Source organism: Amphiprion ocellaris, chromosome 24, assembly GCF_022539595.1.
Source record: "Amphiprion ocellaris isolate individual 3 ecotype Okinawa chromosome 24, ASM2253959v1, whole genome shotgun sequence".
NCBI lineage: Eukaryota > Metazoa > Chordata > Actinopteri > Pomacentridae > Amphiprion > Amphiprion ocellaris.
In genome coordinates this window covers 2,024,537-2,041,563 of record NC_072789.1, presented here as the reverse complement: position 1 = coordinate 2,041,563, position 17,027 = coordinate 2,024,537, and the positions used below count along the sequence as shown (strand labels likewise).

At 39.3% G+C, this 17,027-nt stretch overlaps 1 protein-coding gene across 1 annotated transcript in view; it reads left to right on the top strand.

The window, feature by feature from the left end:
• The first annotated feature begins 282 nt into the window (after positions 1–282).
• LOC111589078 (heparan-sulfate 6-O-sulfotransferase 3-B-like) overlaps positions 283–17,027 on the top strand; it is a 31,564-nt gene continuing 14,819 nt past the window's right edge. Inside the window, exon 1 of the mRNA XM_023299790.3 lies at positions 283–1,165. Coding sequence (XP_023155558.1) covers positions 624–1,165 — 542 coding nt within the window. The 5' untranslated portion in view covers positions 283–623. The remainder of the gene's footprint in view (positions 1,166–17,027) is intronic.

Genomic DNA, 17,027 nt, shown 5'->3' with positions numbered 1-17,027 from the left:
ATTGGAATTTTCTTCTTGAAGGTTTTTGCAAATTTTGAGAAATTTGGAGAATTTTTTTGCTGAATTTTTGGATTTTTTCAGACAAGGAAATAATATTTTTTGGTGCTTGTAAATGAGGACAACAGGAGGGTTAATAAAAATACAAAGTTTTGCCTAATGATGCTCCAGAAATACTGTATACTCCAGCTTTAAATGTCGCATCGTGGGCTCTAAAGTGCTTTATTTTGAAAGTCCTGCCCGGTAATCCTCCTGTTAATCGGTGCAGCTTGACGCCGGTGCTCCGGGATCAGACACCGAGCAGCAGTTGGCAGGACAGCCGAGCCAGAACGCTCCTGAGGCGGGGACGTGTGGCTTCGTGCTGGTGTCTCCGAAGGAGAGAAGCGGAGCAGCATCTGGACCAGCGGAGGCCAGAATGTTCCAGAGTTTGTGAAGAACCTCTGAAGGTCCAGGAACTAGTTTGGAAGTGGAGCGGTTCCGCTGCTGGACGAGGCCGCCCGGAGCCGGACATGTCCGGACCCGCCGCTGCTGGGACTCCGGCTCTGTGAGCACCAGGAGCTCCGAGCGCAGGATGAGAAGCGGGGGAGACCAGCAGGACTCGGAGCCGTGATTTCCAGTTCGTCACCATGGAGGAGAAGTTCAACCGACTCATCTTTATCCCCGTCGCCGCGGTGCTCTTCCTCATGATCGGATACCAGTACGTGTGTCCGGCGGACAGCAACGCCTGCTACTTCAGGACCGACGACCAGGGGCTCTTCCAGCGGCACTCGTCCGGCTTCGAGGCACTTTACCCGGAGCCGGACGGGGACGAGGACCTGCCCTCCAAGATCACGTCCCGGTTCAACTTCACGGAGCGGGACCTGGACCGGCACGTCGACTTCCACATCCGCGGGGAGGACGTGATGGTGTTCCTGCACATCCAGAAGACCGGCGGGACGACGTTCGGCCGCCACCTGGTCAAGAACATCCAGCTGGAGCAGCCCTGCGACTGCATGCCCGGCCAGAGGAAGTGCACCTGCCACCGGCCCGGGAAAGCCGAGTCGTGGCTCTTCTCCCGGTTCTCCACCGGCTGGAGCTGCGGGCTGCACGCGGACTGGACCGAGCTCACGAGCTGTGTGCCGGTGGTGATGAACAAGAGGGACAAGAAGAGCGCGCCAAAGAGCAAAAGGTGAGGAGAGGGACTTTAATTCATTCATCCACCGATTCACTCGTTCATAGGCGGTTTATTAACGCCTCCTGAATCCACCGAAGTCATTAAATCACTAACTTTATATTCATGCGTTTATATCCATGTGTTAGGAATGAGTGAATGAGTGAATTATTCACCATCACCCAGCTGATTCCACTTATTCTGCTCATTTCTTTGTCATTTGTGAATGAATGAATGATTATCTCACTCATTCACTGACAAAGCTTTTTTCCTCACTGACATTTTTTTACATCATTCACTCATTCATTTCAGTGAGTTAACAGATAAAAATGACTTCAAAGTGAATGAATGAATGAGTCAGTTATTAAGCAACACTTTCATTCATTCACAGTCTATTTATTGATTCACATAATTTCTCAGTGACTAATTTTTGACATGAAGCCATCATTCACTCATTCGTTTCAGTGAGTTAACTGGTAAAAATGACCTTAAAGTGAATGAATGAATGATTAAATGATGTGAGACTATAACTCACTCATTCACTCACTTACAAAGCTTTTGTTTTCTCACTGACTACATTTTTTTACATGAAGCCATCATTCACTCATTCATTTAGTAAGTTAACGGGTAAAAAAACGACTTAAAAGTAAATGAATGAATCGATGAGTCAGTTATTAAGCAACTCATTCATTCATTCATTCATTCATTCATTCATTCATTCATTCATTCATTCATTCAGTCATTCAGTCATTCATTCACCCATTCTCTGAAATAGAAGTTGGTTCCCCTTAATGTCTTTACTGAGTGAATAAGTGAGTGTTTCAATCAGCTTCCAGTCATGTGAGATGAGAACTCATTAACTAACCCTTTTCTTGACATGAAGCCATCATTCACTCATTCATTTCAGTGAGTTAATAGGTTAAAAAATTAATAAAGTGAATGAATGAATGAACAGAAAGATGCCAGTAAATAAGAGACTCTGAGCATAAAGCGAATGAACGTGCGAGTAGATAAATGAGAAAGCCAGTCACTGAGCTGCATCGTGATTCATCCATTCATCGTGTGAGTGAGTGAGTGAGTGAAAGGAACTAGCGAGTGAAGCACACTAAAGAGTTGATTATTTGATTTTGAGGCGTTTTTTCTAATGATTGTTGTTTATTGAGAGACAAACCCCAAACATTTGGTGGTTTTATCTCCTCATGTCGGACCTTTTTCTGCTTCTTTTAGTTTTAAATCACTGTGAATTCAACGCCTTAAAGTTTGAAGACGGAGCTGGCGGTTTGAAACCAGCACCTCGGGCTCTTTCTGACACGCAGAGTTCACTGGAAATAATCATTAGCGGTTCTGGAATAGATGTGAGCCTACGGGAGGAGTAATGTCAGACAGAATGGGGCGAGGTGTGGAGCTCTCTTTGCTTATCTGGAGGCACTAAATCAGCGCTAAGTGGATTTTTTCTAACAGCAGGTCGAGGCGCCGATTCTCTTCGGTTTTCAGTTTCCTCCGGGGCTCCACTCGTGTGCGTCCTTATTGGGATGTAATGCAGGGTGTGGAGGCGATAAAGCCTCGGTGTTAGCATGCACACCGCCACCGGTCTGCACATCCAGCCGGCTAACGGGCCGCTTCCTTCCCCAACTCGAGGTCTGTTTCAATTTCCTGTAATTACAGCAGCAACACGGCTCGGCTTAAGGGAGTAAATCACTTAAGAAGGGCAGGGTCCTCTGAGGTGTGCCGCCTCGGTGTTGAAGCCAATTTGCCTTGCAGTCGGTTCAGAGAGCAAATCTCCATATGTTAGCGAGAGCGTTAAAGGGGGTCGACGAGGGCCTTCAAGAATCCTTCAAATCCATTAACTGCCCTCAGTAGCAGCCATCTGACCTGATTTAAGGCTCTGAAACAGCCTTACCGCTCAACACCTGTCAACTCAATGTACAGTGACACGGAAAAGTATTTGCCCCCAACTCAAATTCTTATTTTTTTGCATATTTTCCCCACACCCACAAATTCACTCAAGAAATCACTTCAATAGAACCAGTCTGACTAAATGAAGTCGGTCAAAAGATCTCAAAAAGCTGCAACAGATTGCTGCAATCCAAAGAAATTCAAGAACAATTGACATCTATCAGTCTGGAAAGGTTCCAAAGCCATTTCTAAAGCTTTAGGACTCCAGCAAACTACAGTGAGAGCCATCATCCACCATTGGAAAAAACATGGAACAGTGGAGAACCTTCCCAGGAGCCGACCAACATTATCCCATGAGCACAGTGACGACTCATCCAGAAGGCTATATTTTAGAAGAAATATGGATCCATCCATATATATATACTTTATGAAGACCCAGAACCAGCCTCAATTCATTTTTTTTGTACTTTAATTCCCTTTTCAAGATTCAATAATTATTCAATATTTTTTTTTTATACTGAGTTGTGTTGGCCAGGTTTCAAGTAAATTTTGAGTCATTTTGGAACACTGTTTTAACTAGTTTTGGATATTTTTGAGTAACTTTGGACACGTTTCAGGTCATTTTGGACAAATTTTGCCAAACTACAGGTAGTTTTTACTCATTTTGGACAGGTCTTTAGGTTTTTTTTTTTTGGACAATTCAGACTAATTTTGGACAAGTTTCAGGTCCAAATAGTTAGAAACTGGAACCACACATCCGAATCTACTGATGTTAGAGCCTCAAAAGTCCAAGCGTGTCCACGAGGAGGCACTGCAACAGAGAGTGTATTTCGGCCTATGGGCTTGTTGATGGTGAACTATCAAAATTGTCCACTAGGTGGCGCTATTACTGTGAATCTATATCGGCCTATGGATGTCATCAGGGCTGGACTGTTATCACAAATGTAAAGGTTGAGGCAGATTGGAGCATGTAGAGGCCAGTTACACTGAAATTCCACCGGCCGCCATTTCCACGCCGTCGGACTTTTACGGAGCGTTTTGGTAGCTTTTTATCACCCATGTCTGGTGTACATCCTTGCCAAATTTGAACTCTGTCAGTGTTATCCTGTTGGAGTTTACAGCGTTTGAAAATGTGCAAAAATTGATTCAAAATGGTCCAAAATATGACACAGAAATCAAAATGGTCGACTTCCTGTTTAAGGCATGGTTGTCCATTACATTTTTCATAGCTTATTTCATAGCTGTAGGTAGCACGTAAAGGCCGTTGTTACTGTCTGAGATTTTCCAGGCGGTGCCATTGAACCACTTTGACTCACACTTATGTCTTTCCCCTAAAATATCAAATTTTGTCGCCGGTCCTAATGTTATTTCCTGTGTTTTTAGGCCTTGAAAACTGTGGTTCAAAAGACGGACAAGAATGAAAAACAATAAACCCATGAGTGTGAAGAGGGTCTTCACACCATTTGTTGCTTGGACCTTAAAGATAAGAATCCGAGAAGGGGACAAATATCTTTTCACAGCACTGTAGTATTAAAAATCAGCCCTCGTTACCATTGGCACTTTGCTAGCCGACATGTTTGGCTTCATGTTTACCAAATCTGGGGTTATGCGGCCAGTTTTCTGCTATTAAAGGTCAATTATTTCACTAATTATTCTCACGAGGGAGGTGTTGATTGGAGTGTCGCCTTTCCGCTTACGGAGCTAATGAGCGCTGAGTTAACTCTTGTTGGTGTTGACTTACGGAATGATTTTCCTGGCTTATCGCTGCACCATATCTGATAGAGGACACCGCAGCAGGAAGTGCTCAGTGATAATGTGATACGTGGCCGATCCCTGCAGGGAGGAACTCCTTCTGCTGTTCCATGTGAAGGTCAGAGGTCTCCTGAGTGGCTCCAGCGTCTTGTTTCGAGGACAGATTTCTCCTGTTTAACGTCACTCATTGTGCTGCTCCAATAGACTGCATGTATATTTTAGAAGAAGGTATCAGATTTGAGCCAAATGCAGCCGTGAGTCATAACTCAGCTTATACCCGTGAATTTGTTGGTGGATGTGTGAGTCATAACTCGTTCGGCGGCCACAAATCTGTCACATGAAGTTCTCATTTCCTCGAGTATAATGCCGGCTTGATTTTCTGTCCACAAGCCTCTGGAAAGAAATATCGGGGAACCGTTTCGAGAAAGACGAACAATTAAGCCGAGACTCGCTGTCATTTCAGATTAAACCTGCTGAATAAAGACTCTGCAGAGCTTTTCTGCGTCGCCACCAGGGTTCATGTTGCTGCTTCATCAGCCCTGAAAGGCTCGTGTCCTGTCTCTTTGGGCAATGTCGTCCCTCCGTGATGGACGCACAGCGACGGCAGCAGAGGGAACAGAGCCGAGTCTTTGCGTTTGTGTAGAAGCCGTGTAACAATTCATAATACAATATTTAATGCTACTCTGATCTGCTCTGGAAGATTACTCTACCTCACTAGATTTGTTTGTTTCGCCTTGATCCCTCTGTTCTTAAGAGGTTAAACAGTATTAGAGCCAAACATCTATAATCCCCATTGCTTTATCAACTCACAAAGAACTCCAAATGTTGTTTTCCTGGTCTGATTGCAAAAGAAAATCCAACTTAGTACCAGCATGTTGACACTGAAGGATGACTCTCATCTTATACAAGTCACATATAGCAATAAGAGTGCAGACAGGCAGCGATCAAACATGCTGGGAAAGGAGGACGCCCACACTTAGCTTCAGGCTACATCCAGCAGGGTGTGATGTAGTTTACAGGGAAGACTTACATATCCGAGCCCTCAGACAATACTCTGGTTTATTTAACTCCCCAGGACAAGATAGAACACATGGCACAAAGAATACGCTTTACTCAGACACTGTAGTACAATTTGGAGTTCTTCCATTTGCTGCTATTTTAACCCAGTAAAACCCACTGTGGCAGAAATACATCAGTTTGATTTTTTTTAAATATTATCTTGTAGTGTGTGTGTATATATATATATATATATACTTTTTTGTTTTATTTTGCTAATTTTATTCTCTATTTGGGTTTATATATTATTTACATTTTTAGTTTTACTTAATTTTTTTGCTAATTTTCTATATAATATAATGTATATAACCTGTCACAACATCGACTCATTGCTCTCCTCGACCACCACCGAGCCCCCGCTAGCTGTGCCGCCACTCACCTCTCCTTCTGGGTTGTCTTCTCCTGAGCTGGAGGGGAGAATATCCAAACTTGACCAAATCCGTGATGAAGGACACTGTAGAGGTCACTGGACTCGACTGCCCCGTGTCCGGATGCCACTGTTGCCCCGGCCGCTGAACACCGGCGCTGGCTGGAAGAGAAGCCCCGGTTAGCTCGTGGACTGGTGCTGGTGTTGCGCCAAAACTGACTGCAATGTGTTGGAGTACATGTAAATTTTGTCACTGCTGTCTGTCTGTCTTTTAGCAACTTTACTCAAAAACAGACTAACAGATTCGGTTGAAATTTTCATGGAAGGTCAGAAATGACAGAAGGACCAAGTGATTAGATTTTGGCAGTGATGCGGCTTATAGTCTGGATCCACAGAGCACGGGTCACCGTAACCATGACAACTAGTGAACACTACATGATCACATGATTGTGATCCTACTACTAATCCACCACTGCAGACCACGAATGTTTATAAAGCTGTAACTATGAATAATTCATACTTTTTTAAAGAAAATTTTCACAGTTTGAAGACATTTTAAAGTCACTTTGGATCCATTTTTTGTCATTTTTTTTTAACCCTTCTCAGCCATTCTAGATGATTAACTAATTTTGGACATGTTTTGAACGGTAAGGAGGATTTTTTGAGCAAGTTCTGGACAAATTTGAGTAACTTCTAGTCATTTTGCACATATTTAGGGTCATTTTTGATAAATTTTAACAACATTTTGAGAACACACTTATTTTATGAATCATTTTGGACGTGTTTTTATTGGTTTTAGTCATTTTTGGAAACCTTCTAAGCCATCCTAGATGTGTAACTCATTTTCGACAGATTATGAACAGGAAAAGAGGATTTTTAGCAAGTTCTGGACAAATTTCTAATAATTTTGGACAAATGTGGGGATTTGTTAAAGATTTCTGTATCATTGTGACATCATACTGACATCTCAAATGTCAGTATGTTAACTCTGAATGAAGACGCTTCCTGTTGGATATTATTCCAGTAAAGCATTGGAACAGTGGAGAACGAGAGCTTGTCATATGCGACTATAATTGCAGTATGTTTAAAAGGCAAGCTTTTAAAATAACTGTAGATGTCATTGATTGAAAACTTAATTGAAGGCATCTCTAATGACATTTTGACAAGGCAGAATTCTAGTTGGAAACATTGAACTGAAAATATCTTGAACTGGAATCGTTACTGGTCAGAATCTAACTGGATATCAGCTAATTCATACATAATTCAGTTCACATTGTGGAAAAGTGCAGCCAAATTGTCGACATCAGTACTGCAGATTTCCATGTACATGAGATGATATCTGTACAGGAAGAAAGACGATGTGAATATCTGAAATTGGAAGAACAGAATTACAGATATCTATAATACATATCCAGTCTGAATGTCTGTATGTCCAGCAAACCTCTTCACCTTAGTGTAACCACCTGCCTCATTTTTCCATCACCATCCTCTGATGAAACACATTTTTCTATCAGGGAGGTTGTGAAATCAGCGTGTCTAAATATTCTCCACTCTCCCCTGAATGTACAGAATTTCCGCGGGCCTTTTCACAGCCTACATCTTGGTTGAAGCCGCCTTTCTCCACAACGACATGATTCAATGATGTCTTTTACCTGGATTTACCTCATTACTGTACCTCAGGAAACGAGGAATATTTTGCACATTTGGTGCATGTTGCTGGTCTGTTCTGGAGACAGAAGCACCATCTGTCTGCTTTTGAGCAGCACTTAATAGTCACCTTGAAATCACCTCTCTCCTACACACCCTGCCAGTGTAGAAACTAATAACAGCAGCAAATACATAAACTGCAGCATATTATTACACAGACGTGGCCATACCTGCAGCGCAATGGGTGGAAATGCTTCATATTCTGAATTATCGTTTTATTTTCTGTGCTTTGCTGTGAATGTGGGGTGTTGACATCTGGAAAAAACACATCTTTAATAAATGCATAAGACTAAAAAGTGAGAATGATCATTAATTAGCTCCTTGGTTACCAGGAGAGTTAGCATAGCAACCACCTATAGCCGGGGAGTCAGACTCATTTAGTTCAGGTTCCACATTCAGCCCAATTTGATCTCCAGTGACCAGTGAAATCACAGCATAATAACCTAGAAATAACCACAACTCCTAATATTTTCCCTTGTTTTCATGCCAACTACATTCTGAAAATATTCAAATGTAAGGAATTATCCTTTTACAAAACATCATGAACAACCTGAAATTCCTAAGAAAAACAAATTCAATTTCAACAATTTTAAGTCTCAGTTTATCATTTCCATATTACAACTTCCAGATCACAGAGTGTCTACAAAGGAACACAACATTTAGTCACAGCAAAAAAATGGCAAAAAAGGAACAAAATGACAAAATGAGACAAAATATTACAAAAATGAGAAAAAACGACACGAAACAAAACAGAGACAAAAAATTTTATTAAAGTTACAAAGCGACAAAGAAATGGTCAAAAACAAGACAAAAAAATGACACCAATGAGAAAAAATACAAAAAGAAACAAAACGACAAAAAAATAAACACAAGTGAGACAAAAAGGAAACACAAAAAAATCAGACAACTGACATGAAACAAAAAAGAGACAAAAAAATTTGACAAAACAGTTACAATGCGACAAAAACGAGACAAAAAGGAAACAAAATGACAAAAACAAGAAGCAAAATGACAAAAACGAGATAAACAAAATTCAGAGAAAATAATACAAAAAAATGACAAAATATTACAAAAACTAGACACAGAATGACAAAAAAGAGACAAACGACATGAAACAAACAAAAAAAGACAAACATTTGACAAACAATTTACAAAGCAACAAAAAATGGACAAAACAAGACAAAAAAATGACAAAAACGAGAAACAAAATGACAAAAACGACAAAAGTTAGTGGAAAAAAGGACAAAAAGCAACAAAAAGGAGACAAAATATTGTAAAAACTAGACACAAAATGACAAAAGGACAATGAGCAATCTAGTATTTTCCTTTATGATCAAAACAACTTGTCATGGTCTAGAAATGATTTTAAATTTATAGTTTTACTAATTTACAATCTGCAGTTAATGTCTTCTCTGTGATTTTTCCACTTTGAGGGCCGGATTGAACCCTCTGGAGGACCGCTGTAGGCCCACGGGCCTCATGTTTGACACTGATGACCTACAGCGATGCATTATGAGAATACACTGGCGTTAATGAATTGACAGCACACTTACAAGGAGGTTTGCAATTCACCTCCTGGAGTTTTTTCCATTTTCCTATTTTCCTCCTATTATCCACTAACTTCTTAGTTAACATAAGCAGCGTCTACTTGCCCTCCTCATGTAAAACCTCACTGAGTAACACATCGCCAGTCCAAGTAGTTTCTGATTGGTCCACCACCGGTCAGAGGCTCCTGCAGGCTTCGCTCACAGCATGAGGCAACAGCATTCGTATCGCAGCGGGCGACGAAATTGCTGCAAGGCCAGACGTCAAACCTCGTTGAACTGGCAGGTTGCTCCTCCTCGGCCTCACACTGAGCAGTCAGAGAGCAGAACCTTATTACTGACCTCATTATTTCAGATCAGAGCAAAGAATGCAGGCCGGCCAGAGCGCAGATCAGCCCCAGTTTAATTAGCTTGGCTCATTCTGCACATACAAGGTGGTTTTAGCTGCTAACTGATCACGATAAAAGCTTCAAAACAGGGGCGTCAAACATGCGGCCGACTTAGAAAAGTGTCAGAGAGAAGACATTAACTGCAAATTGTAAATATGTAAAACTATAAATGTAAAATGATTTCAATTCAATTCAATTCAATTCAATTCAATTCAATTCAATAATCTTTATTGTCCCCTGAGGGAAATTTGCTTTGCAGGTGAGTAAAACAACAAACACAAAACATAGCAACACAACTCCAAACACAATCACTATCACAAAGATTCAAGGAAAATGCTGGCAAGGACAAGTGACCAGACACCACGAGGGACAACTGAAGGCAGGACCATCATTCCACATCACTACCATAGCCTCCTTCTGGTCGCTACACAAGCAGCGCCCCACTCTTCAGTCCTGATCACCTTTAATTCATAAAGTAAAATACTAGATTGTTCATTTGTCATTTTGTGTCTCATTTTTGTCATATTTTGTCTCATTTTTGTTCTTTTTGTCTTTTTTGTGTGACTTTTGTCGTTTGTCTCATGTTTTTGGTGTTTTGTGTTTCCTTTTTGTCGCATTGTAACTGTTGTATCAAATTTTTTCTTTTTGTTTCATGTCGCTTGTCTCTTTTTGTCATTTTGTGTCTTGTTTTTGTTGTTTTTTGTCTGACTTTTGTTATTTGTCTCATGTTTTTGTCGTTTTGTTTCTTGTTTTTGTCATTTTGTTTTTCCTTTTCATCTCGTTTTTGCCGCTTTGTAACTGTTTTGTCGAATTTTTTGTCCCTTTTGTTTCATGTCGTCTGTCTCTTTTTTTGTCATTTTGTGTCGAGTTTTGTAATATTTTGTCTTGTTTTTTGTCTTCTTTTGTCAGACTTTTGTCATTTTGATCATAAATTAAAATACTATATCATTCAGTTCCAGATAGCTGTGACTAAATGTTGTGTTCCTTTGTAGACACTCTGTGATCTGGAAGTTGTAATGTGGAAATTATAAACTGAGGCTGAATGTTGCTGAAATTGAACTTATTTCTCTTAAGAAATTTCAGGTTGTTCTTAATGTTTAGTATGAAGATAATTCCTTAAATGTGAACATTTTTGCACTAAAAGGAAACATGAGGAGTTGTGGTTATTTATAGGTTATTATGTTCTGATTTTACTGGTCACTGGAGACCAAACTGGGCTGAATGTGGCCCTTGGACTAAAATGAGTTTAACACCCCTGCTTTAAAATGTGAAAGTTCATGCTAAAAAAAAGTGACGGGATTATGGGGAAAGAGATTTTATCGATGATTTTCTGTTTCTGCGTGTTAAATAAACTCTTTGCTGAAACACTACAAGCCCACATGAGGAAAAACTTCTGGCTGCAAATTTTTTGACATTAATCTTCCTTCACAGTTACAGTGAGTGGGTTTAAATCCTCAGCTGAAGAGAGCCATATGCAGAGACTTCAAGGAGGGATATATGTTACTGAGAGTGTTCTTTTTATCCATTTCGAAGCAGAGTTCTTAAATGCTTTAGGCACAACACTGCCCTTTTGCTGTCAACTTTGCTTTTGACTGTGATTTCAGTCTCTCTGCTTACACATCAAGTTATTTTCAGGCTGCTGACAACCACACATTGCTGTTAAACTCAGTGTGACAAGAATGCTGACAGAAAGTGTGACCCTCGGTAGCCCGAAGACAGAGAAACTGCATCTGTGATCCTTTAGATTGAGGCTGTGCAACTTTTTAAGGAAAACTGTGTTATTTACGCTAAATTAACTTACTAAATGGAAATGCACCACTGCTCAGTTTCATACAGGAATGGGTTTTGCGGGTAGAGGCCATCTAGTCAGACCAGAGGCTGTATGTAAAGATGGACAAGGACTCCATCACGTAGGATTTCCTGAATTTTGAAGTAACAGTGCCTAAAATCTAGCTCATCTAATCGAAAAATGAGCGAAGGATTGGAGTGAAGCTGAGCCAGTCACTCAAAACAGACTGAACAAGAAAAGCAATCAGAGAGCACAGTCCTCCTCCAAGGCTGCTCACTCCAACATATGGCATTGTCAGAAATGCAGAAATGTTTATTAGTTATTGATGATCAGAAATCACTGCTTGTGTCGGACCAGTACCTGATGGTGGCTACTAAGTTAGCAGAATTTAGGACAATACTGCCACTATAACAAATATAACAAGAAGAACGCAGTACTCCTCCAAGGCTGCTCAGTTGTATCATTCATCAATCGAAATCTTGAAAAAAATTGTGTCAGAAATCAAGGCAACACAGAATGTGTCCATTTAATATAGATGTACCAACAAACACAATGATCTTGTGCTGAGCACAGACGTGTGTTCTGCATGTGTACGTTATGTACGGATACCGAATCATGTGACCTAAATATGTAGCGGGCGGCGGGAATTGATGAGACTCAGAAACACCCCCACAATTTAATCAATTGTTCCTTGTATCATTTCCGACAGATAAGTCCTGATTAATCCTCAGCGTTGGATTTGTAGTAGGATCACAATCATGTGATCATCAGCAGGCAGCTGATGTAGTGTTCACTTGTAAGTAAAGTAAGTAAAAGTAAGTAAGTAAACTACTACATTGTGCAGTTCCAGATATCTGTGACTAAATGTTGTGTTCCTTTGTCAACACTCTGTGATCTGGAAGTTGTAATGTGGAAATGATAAACTGAGGCTGAATGTTGCTGAAACTGAATTTATTTTTCTTAAGAAATTTCAGGTTCATGATGTTTTGGAAAAAGATAATTTCTTAAATGTGAACTTTTTTGTACTAAAACAAAGGAAACATTAGGAGTTGTGGTTATTTATTGGTTATTATGCTGTGGTTTTACTGGTCACTGGAGATCAGAATGTGGAACCTGAACTAAAATGAGTTTGACACCCCTGGAGTAAAGATTTCTGTATAGCAGACTTTACCAATTCCACTTGCTAGCTCTATATAGCTATCTGAATGCTACCCTTTATTCAAAACTGCATAGAGCAGTAGCATTTAGCACTATCCCAGCTGTCACATCATGCTAAATCTCATTGTTTTCTGTCAACATTAGCATTTAGCATCAAAATTTGCGGACTGTCACTTTAAGTAAAATTCACTTCACTTCTGTTTAGGAGACAGTTTTCATTTCACAAGTTCTGATTCGTCACTTTGTGTGGGTGGAAAAGTGGATGTACAGTACCTGACACCACAGTTTTATTTTTAGGAAGGGGTGAATGTGCAGGTCTTTTGGGAGATTCTTTGCTGCAGCCTGATGTTGTGAAGTAGGAAGATAAGGAACAGAATCTCCTCAGGTTTAGCATTCGGTGTTTGTCTTCTATCCTCACACAACCCTGGCTTCCCTGCACTCCATGTGACCAAACAAACGACACTGATGAAGCGTAAACGTTTGGTTTACGTGTCACAGTACATCTCTTCACATACACTCAGCAGCCTGTTGATGACGTCTGTCTGAACTAAAATTATCACCTTTTGTATGACTTGGCATATGGTGATTTATGCCACAGTGTGCTGTAACAGTACCATGACCTTAATCATAGATCTTAGAGCAGAATGATGATACATGAAATTAATAAACTATCTTTTTACAAAACATTACTTTTATAACATAGCTGTATAGCTACTTATGAACAGAATTCTGTTAGCCAGCGAAGCTAATTTATGTTATATAAAGAAACCTCAGCTACTGTTAGTCTCTGATGTGGCTTGGTAGCCAAAGTTACATACATGAAAACAACTGCAGGAGCATCCAGAAAATAAATTTATTATTACCAATATGGTGAAATAAGAGGTCAAAAACAATGTAAAAACCTAAAAAAAACTACAATATACAGCATTCCTTGTACAAGTAGAGGAGTCGCCCCCTGCTGGCTGTTAAAGAATGCAGGTTTAAGCACTTCCTCACTTTTCCAACAGCATTTAAAAACAATGGAAATCTTGGGAACACTGCTATCATATCAGAAAGTAACAGAACCATGCTGTGTTTAAGCATTATGGAAGCATATATTTAAGTCCTGCCTTTAAACACGCACCATGAATAACGAATGACAGATGCGCTGTTGCTGCCTGAGTGTGAAGATGATAATGAACTGAAAAGGATTTCTGATACCTTAAACTGCCAGCGCTGGTGGATGTGGTTGTGTTTACCACTTGTGTTGACACACTTCTATAGCTGGTGAGGTCCTGTGAGAAAAGATCCCACCAGTAATTACCGCCAAGAGGTTGATGTGAACAAGCTTTGTTGTCGGTAGTATTTACGAACATACATGCAGCATTTATGAGGAAAAATAAGCGTAGATTTGTCGTTTGGGTGACATTTTTGCCAAAATTACCATATGAATTCTTCAGTTTTGTTTAGTTTTAACCACCAAAATCAAAATCAGTTTATTCTTAAGTGAACATTTGTGCTAACTTTGAAGAATTTCCTTCTTTGCATTTTTGTTTTATTGTGTTTTATTGTACAGTTATATTTTGACTTGAGGTCACAACGACCATCTAAATCTAATCAACTCATCTCTGACTCAAAGTAAACATTTGTGCCAAATGAAAGGGTTGGACAGACCCTCAGACATAAAGCAGGTCTTAGGTATTTTGGAGCATTGTATATTTTTTCACATATCAAGAGATTCTATCGTAGTATGTGATTTTATTTTACTTTTTCTTTTTTCTTTTTTTTTTTAACAATTTTTGCTTAGCTCTTATGAAGAATTTATTGATTTGGGCCCATAATAACACATCATTATACAATATATGATAAAGTTTTTGCTGCTAATTACTCTGCCAAGGAATGTGGTGGAGTTATGTGACGATCGGCGTACGTTTGTCCATCTGTCTGTCTGTCTGTCTGTTACCAACATTATTCAAAAACGAACCAACAGATTTGGATGTAATTTTCAAGGAAAGTCAAAAATGACTCAAGGACCAAGTGATTAGATTTTGGCAGTGATGCGGCTTATAGTCTGGATCCACAGATTGGTTAAAGATTTCTGTATCATTGCCAGATAGCGGCACAGCATCACTGTAACCATGACAACAAGTGAACACTACATCAGCCGCCTGCTGATGATCACATGATTGTGATTCTACTACAAATCCACCACTGAGGACTTATCAGGACTTATCCGTCGCAAATCATACAACGACTGAGCAGCCTTGGAGGAGTACTGTGCTCTCTGAGTGGTTTTCTTGTGTTACTGCATGGTTGTTTTGCACCCATTTTGGTCATTTCTTGTCTCTATGTAGTCGTTTTGCAGGTCTGAGGTTATTTTGCATCTTTTTGTGGTCGTTTTGTATGTTTTGGTTATTTTACATCAATTTCTAGTCATTTTGTGCCTTTTATCATGGTTTCATGTTACTTTGTTGTTCTTTTGTGCCAATTTTGTTTTTTTTTTGTCTTTTTGCACCCATTTTGGTCATTTTTTTGTTATTTTACATCAATTTCTAGTCATTTTGTGCCTTTTCATCATGGTTTTATGTTACTTTGTGGTTCTTTTGTGCCGATTTTGATAGTTTTGTCTTTTTGTACCCACTTTGGTCACTTTTTGGTTATTTCAGCCTTGGATGAGTACTGTGCTCTGAGTGCTTTTCTTGTTATTGGATTTTAAGATTGACTTGCCTGAGATGTTGACAACAGATTGCTTTTTAAATATTCTCTCTTACTGATGCTAACTTTTGGCTCAGCTTATAAAGTTCTTTGGTACTGAGGTACAAATAAATAAAAATCATAATTATAAGGTATAAGATATGAGAGCGTCTTTTACATAGAGATCTTTAAATTTATATTTCAAGCGTTGGAAATGGGACTAAATCACCTTCCATAAAGTATTATAAGAGTGTTTTTGTTTGTTTAATTTCCTGCTTAGTTAAAATTCAAACAAGAACATTTCATTTTATCACATTGTAGAGATCTAAACTGTGTCCCTGAAGCACATATGGATGTTTTCAGAGGGATCAATAGCATCTTAAATGCCAGAAACCAGAATACAAAGGCTTGGGTTGCTGATGAGCAGACGTATCCCCGTTTAGAACCCAAACTGGTTTGAAGAAATAAGTTAAAGGAATACCTCAGACAAACAGCCTCGCTGGTGTTAAATCAAAGCCGTCGTGTCACTCCCTTCAGGACAGCGAGCAGTGGCTCTTATTCTGTGGAGAAATGGGAGATATTCAGAGGATCTTGGTAATCTCCACACTCCTTAGAGGGATTAGGGGCAGTCGAAGACAGGTTTTATTATACGAGGGAGGAGGAAGGAGGGGGGATTAATCCAGAAGTCCAGATTTATACAGAAACCTGTCGACTGTTTAGAAGATTTCAGGGAACAGCGTATGTATGTGTCCACTGGACTTCTTTGCTAGATAGATCATTAAATGCCTCACCGATGGGTTGACGGATAGATGATTCTAGAATAAGAGTCTGTCACCCTCCTGTTGTCCTCATGTACAGGCACCAACAAATATTGTTTCATTGTCTGAAAAAAAACCAAAAAATCTGCAAAAAAAATTCCCCAAATTTCTGAAAATTTGCAAAACCTTCAGGAAGAAAATTCCAATAATTCCTTAAAAGTTTCCCTCAAAAGTTTTATTTTTTTAAAAATCCCCCAAATTTAGCAAAAAAGTTCTTGTAAATATTTTCAAAAAATGCGTAAAAATCTTCCAAAAAAATCCTAAAAATATCTAAAGTGATTCCATATATATCAGTAAAACTTTTAATATGTTCTTTAAGAACACTCAGAAAAAATCTATCAAAATCCAGCGAATTTCGCTGGACTTTGGTTGATTTTTTTATGAATATTCTTAAAGAAACTTTTTCAATATTTTTTTTCCACCAAAATGTGACAAAATTTTGAAAATGTGGAGATCAGAAATTTCATGGTGAAAATGTTTTTTTTCCCCCCACATTTTAAAACTTTAAATTTGCAAAACCTGAAGTATTCCTTGAAAAGTTCCTTGAAAAGTGAGCAAAAATCTTCCAAAAAATCCTAAAAATATCTAAAGTGATTACATATATATCAGCAAAACTTCTGATATTTTCTGAAGAACATTCACATAAAAATCAACCAAAATCCAGTGACATTCGCTGGATTTTGGTTGATTTTTTGTGAATGTTCTTAAGAAAAATTTTTAAAATTTTTTTT